Here is a 6,000-nt window from a genome sequence, read left to right as displayed (position 1 = left end):
AAAAAAAAAAAAAAAAAAAAAAAGTTACTGCAAGTCTAGGCTACGCCATGGGACAAAATACATGTTTCCCTCTTCCTTGCTCCAGTGGAACAATCTAATTCAGGCTAGTCCAGTATAGGGGATGGCCTGTAACAAAGGTGAGGGTTGGTCCTTAGTACCAGTTCTGGGCTTTTACACAGAAGTTGGCTCGGCCAAAGAAGTTCTACAAGGGGGTGGCAAATATATCAGCTGATGTCTGTTGGACGTGGTTCTGTGATGGAAAACCCTCGGGACTGTCAGTCAGTCAGTGGGGGTTCCTGTCTAAGGTGGGTGAATTGTGGGTTTCTGGGCAACAGACACAAGAGTAGATGTGTGCCTGCCTTGGGTTACAAGGGACCCAGCACTGCCTCACTCACCAGGGCTTCCCTGCTCTGAATTCAGGAAGTATAAAAACACAGGGGGCAGATTGTGCCAGTGGAGAAACTGAGTAGTGTCACAGGCAAGCAGTTCTATGACACGGCATCTGATAATGCGGCTACTTGCAGGGAGAGGAGATGCTAGAAGCTCCCTAAATCACCTCTGCAATCCATTCCAATTTCAGTGTTGCTGAGGCACGTATGAACTCCACCTTCATTTTCCTATTCTAAGAGCTAAGAGTATGCTGGGAAGCAGCTGACCCTGGATTAAACATTCACCCTGAAGACGGATATTCTGTGAAACAGAAATCAGAAGTTGTTATCTCAGTATCCACAGAATGCTACCCTGACAGCCAAATGCCTTGCATTAGTACACTTGTATGTTTTTAATCTCATGGATCTAGCAAGGTCTAAGTTGACTTGGTAGTCATGGGTGGTCTTGCCTATGGGTTCTGGCCAAGAGCTGCTGCTTCAGCAAATATAAGTGGTTAAAAGGTACCTGGGTACAGTAATCATCAAAGCGAACTCTGAGGGGAGGGAGGAGAGGAAAATGCCACAGCAGGTGGCAGGCATGCTGAGCATGTTTGAGAGGGGTAAGTGCAGCTGTGAGGAGGCAGCCAACTCGAGCACTATAAGATCATCTGTCGTGGATTCCCTCTCCCACAGTCATGCTTCCTCTCCAGGTACGTGATCCTTGATGGCTTCCCAAAGCCCAGGGACTGGGGCCAAGGTCTGAATTGGCTATCTCCTTAGGAAGGCTATGAATGGCTATCACCCCATTCCCACTAACCCACACAGCAGGCGGAATAAGGGACATGTGCCCACTTGGCCACAGTAACGGAAAGCCTAGTAAGAGGAACTTAACAAGTATGTGGTTAAGACTGTAACTTTACTCTTGGTATATAAGTTGTCTTCAGTTTAGACAAAAAAGTTTTTTTTTTTTTTAACATTGAAATGTTGACATATGTGCCATAATACGTGCTCTAAGGGGTAATAACTCTATCTAACATGAATAAAACTCTGCTAGAGGAACTAAGTTTAAGTATTAAATAGAAAATTATTCCAACTATCCTGGGGCACATGGTATATTTAATAACCAGTAATGTCCCTTTTGCTAAAATGTAAAAGAACTATCTTTCCCAGATGTAGGAAAAAATATGAAGTGCTACAAGGAATGCTCAGAATCACAGTACATATACATGGCAACAGGAGGTAATTTGAAAATGAAAAAAGTACATGTGCATGCCAACATTCTCCATATAAAATCAAATTTGCTGTTCTTGCCATTTGGAATTCTCTCATGCATTTGGAATATTTGCATTAACCTTGTTTTCACTTGGGAGTTGCAAAGTCTCCGTCTGGAAGAGAAGTGATTCTGAGAGTCAACTAGGATGACTGTCCACTCACGTTGATTTTCAAGCAATGTGAAACAAAGTGATCTATGTGACACACCCAGGAACTCAAAGCTTATTCATATCAGCTGGGAAATCTAATAGCAATACATTGTGCTTTAGGGGAGGGGGGCTGGGAATGCATGTGCCTCCTGGTTTTTTCACTGGAAGTTAGGGAATTTTTTTTCTTGCATGAAATTTCATGTTGTTCTACACCATGTCCTTTACTATTTCTAGAGCTTAACACATTTCTGAAATTTCAATGTTGTGAAATTCACCAAGTGTGTATCATTAAGTAGCTCATCAGTTAGCTCTTTTCCGGATATGATAAAGTCACAATGCCACTTACCTTCACAGACCAACAACTTGTCATTGTAGAAGAATCCCACTGGACATTCACATCGGAAGCTGCCAACCATGTTGATACAAACTCCATTTTCACAGACCCCTGGGATCTCCCGGCACTCATCAATATCTAGAGACAGAGTGGTCATTCGTGAGTGACAGGACAGCCCATGATCCCCATGCACAGTAAGACAAGATGGAAAGTGTTTGTGTGTGTGTGAGTGAGTGTGAGAGTGCGTGTGTGTGTTGGGGTGGCAGTGATGGCAACAGGGGACATCAATGAATAGCAAATTGAGATAACTAAACCACTTTCAAGGCATATGAGTCTAACTGGATTGAACATCTATCTTTTGAGTTTTGTTTCAGAATGTCAATTTTGTAGGAGGCATCTTTGTATGTAGATACACTAGATGAACAGAATAGAAGGGACAGCCAAGAGTAAACAACCTCTCTACCCAAGTGTACCTGTATTTAGGGAAAATGAAAAGGTGAGCTGGTAAAGAACCACAGAGGAGTGCATGGTTATATGGAACTCTAATCTTTCAAATTCCAGTTAAACGCCCCCTTCCTACTTCATGTGGCTTTAGAAAGGAGGTAAGTCAGGTGTGGGAATGACAGCTGGGGCAAGGCTGACAATGAAGACAACGTCAGCACCAAGGAAGAACTGTCATAATAGACGGTAAGCTTCCTAAGGCTGGGAGCTGGGGCTGGCTGCCCCATCACTGTGTTACGGGTGCTCAGCACTCTACATGACAGGTAGTAAATGCTCAGTTCAAATTTGTTCAGTTGAAAGCAAGTGTCTGGCAGCGTGTTGGTGAGCACCAAAACAGGACCAAGAGTGAGAATATGGCCAGGACCCAGGCTGCTAAGGCAGGGCTGGCCAACTGTGGAGAGAGGCTGTGGGCACCTCGCCAGCCTGGCCACATCACCAGCCTGGAGTGATCCCATCTCTGTCTTACCTACTCTGAACTTCTGACCACTGAATTGCCCTCTAGGATAAGAGTAGTAATAGTAATAATAATGGTAATAGTATTAATATTAACAGAATCTCATTTGCTGCATGACTGGTATGTTTCTCAAGCATTCAACCTGTATTTATCTGCTGAATTATCACAGCCACCCTATGAGATGGTCTTGGTACTCTGACTATCCTAAGAGATGATGCAAGTGATATAACCTGAGGATATAACCTGCCAAATACCAAGCAGCCAATGAGAGGCAGGGTCAGGATTTGACACCAGGACTCAGTTAACAGGCCATCCTGCCTCCCTTATCATACCAGGGAAGACTGTATTAGGGTGATTTCCTACATCGCCCAAATACAATCTTCACAGAACTGTCATCAATACCTTTGTTATCTCCGAAGGCCTTCCTTCAGCCCCTTGGCAGGTGAAACACCTCAGGTGGGAGGTATGTAAAGCCTTGGTCTTCCAATTCACTAGTTTCTATAACTGTTGTTGAGATACTTTGTTTACTTATTATAGTCAGGAGCCTCTGCAAGGTACATACTTTGTTTGCATACTTTGTGAGAAGATGCTCATAGACTGAAGTGGAGCCTATAAGAGCTGCTGCAATTTTAGAAGAATGACACTCAATCTGTTTCAAAGGAAAAATTTGTTGCCAGAGATTTATTTTAGATCCTTTTTAAAAAAGGACTTGATTTTGTGTGAAGGCAAAATTGACCTATTTAATGACAAGAAACAGCTTAGAATCTCAAAGGGCACATTGCCATTTTGAATACAGGCAATTATGTCTTTAGCTCTTTCACACCTTCGTCATTCATGTCATGAAACGGCCATGTAAAGTTATATCACAACCGTGTATCGTAAGCAAACAAAACAAATTCAGATGCCATTCATTCAGTGTGGGTTAAACACGAAATATCATATTCATTTGTTTTAAATATAAGTGATATATTATCAAGCTTAACAATAACAGGCTGAGTCAAATTTCTGGCCATTGTTAGGTATAAAATAGCAAAAGGATATATTAAAAATTATATATTTTTTTCTTGTCAGGGTTTTATTTGAACTTCAACTTGGAGAATTTTATATTTTAAGACAAGATGAATAAACATGCTATAGTTTTAACCCTATATGAATGGACTCCACATGCCAAGAATCATAAGATCTTCCAAAAGGAGAGTATAAAGCTTAAACAAAACAAAGTTCTTCATCATCTAAATATTTTGTCATAGTGGAATTTGGTAACAATAACCATAGAGCTAAATATCCGATTTCTAGTTTTCAAGAGTTAGAAGCAAACTAAGCCATGAGTCAGGACTGTCTTCTGGTCCCAGCTCTGTTATTAGTTAGCTGGGTGGCCTTGGATGAGTCCCTTCCCCTCTTTGGGCCTCTGTGTCCTCAAATATGAAGCAAGGCATTTGGACTAGATGATGTTTGAAGCCTATCCAGCTCTCCTAGTGGACGACGCTAATGTAGTTTTTAGTCTTTGCTTACTGCCAACCTTGGAGGGTAGTCTTGCTGGGGTACATGCCTGGCGGGTCCATGGAGAACCATTACCATTACAGACCACTTATCTTCCGATCACAGATCCTAGGGAGATTAAAAGATCTGTTTTGGGAAGGGGAAAAACAAAGCAGCTAGGGCCAGGTGTTCCATGCCAATGTCATTTAGCAGTTTTTCTTTCCAAACCATGAAGTTTCTTTGGATGTTGATGAGACTGTGGAGCCATATGGATTTGGCACTAAGGGAGCCAGGCTGATTGCTGGACCAGACTCTTGTTTTCTTAAACAAGGTCACTGGAAAGGCTGATGCGGATTTTAGTTTACTTATTACGAATAAGGTGGAATAAAGCAAGTGGTGATGTTTGCTACTAGACACAACTGTGCAGACTTAAGAGGGCATCTAAGGATGCATATAAATCAGACCAGGGAAAAACTCAGAAAATGCAACAGCTTTCCATCTACTTTTATGTTATTTGGTTTCAAACCACAAGGGCATTGCCTGCATTGGCTGGTGCTGTGCAGTACTTCTGAATGTTGCACAAGCATCTCTACCGATGTTGTGTTCTCTGCTTCAGTTACCAGGCGGGGCCTCAGACTGAAAAGATTTTCATTTCACATCTGAAATTCTCAAAGCAGATGACCTGAGAAGATTCCATGTAAGATAAAATTGATCCACGAAAGGGCTTTAGGTAAACAATCTACATGTAAGGATTGGTGTGAAAAGTCACTTAACCTGGTCTTAGAAGGAAGGATTGGGAATTACAGTCAAATCAAATGTCAACTGGCCCGACTCCCAGAATCGCTCCCCTTGTTGATGCCGAAGGTTGGTTTAACTACGCTTGATTGTAATTTTGTGAAAAGCTTTCCAGTCCCCTTAATCATGAACAACAAATGCTGCTGCCAATTATGTGGAGCTGCACAGGGTGTTTGCACAGTTTGTTTCAAACTAAGAATCAGTGTTTTAAAATTAAAGGCATTGTTTAACATTTTTTTTTCTTCTAAGAAAAAACAGGGACAGGGAAAATAATGGTGTACTCCTCTTGCTAACACAAAGGCAACAAAAACCCAGAAAGTTGTGACAGTGCCATCATGACTCACCAACAGGTAAACCGGTATAAATGTCGATGACAAAGCCTGGCCTTTGACTTCCACATAGTGTAGCAAATTCATCTGCAGTGATGAAACAAAGGTGGGATGGGATGATCAGAAAAGAACAATAATTGAACTGAAAAAAATTATTTTGTAAGCATTCTTGAAAGGTATTTGTTTGTAATTTGAAGAATTTAAAATAAAAAGTAAATCTGAAAATTCCTACAGATGTAATTTTGCCTGTAAGACAAATATTGAGGAAACAAAATAATCTCATGTTGACATGATAATGAACGAGAAGTAGAGATCTCCA

General features: G+C 41.5%; 1 protein-coding gene across 3 annotated transcripts in view; it reads right to left on the bottom strand.

Annotated features, from left to right (window-relative positions):
* The window catches only part of FBN1 (fibrillin 1), a 235,950-nt gene that overhangs the window by 43,947 nt on the left and 186,003 nt on the right, over positions 1-6,000 (bottom strand). For all 3 annotated transcript variants that reach the window (XR_001830020.2, XM_017545034.2, XM_017545044.2), the window contains 2 exons: positions 5,697-5,768; positions 2,136-2,261 (listed from right to left, as the gene is read on the bottom strand). Coding sequence is in view for 2 of the 3 variants with exons in the window: in XM_017545034.2 (XP_017400523.1) it covers positions 2,136-2,261; positions 5,697-5,768 (198 nt within the window). In the remaining variant the exon portion in view is untranslated. The remainder of the gene's footprint in view (positions 1-2,135; positions 2,262-5,696; positions 5,769-6,000) is intronic.

This window comes from Cebus imitator, unplaced genomic scaffold (assembly GCF_001604975.1).
Source record: "Cebus imitator isolate Cc_AM_T3 unplaced genomic scaffold, Cebus_imitator-1.0 Scaffold9, whole genome shotgun sequence".
NCBI classification, from domain to species: Eukaryota; Metazoa; Chordata; class Mammalia; order Primates; family Cebidae; genus Cebus; species Cebus imitator.
Note: the sequence above shows the minus strand (reverse complement) of the source record. Positions and strands in the feature narration are given on the sequence as shown.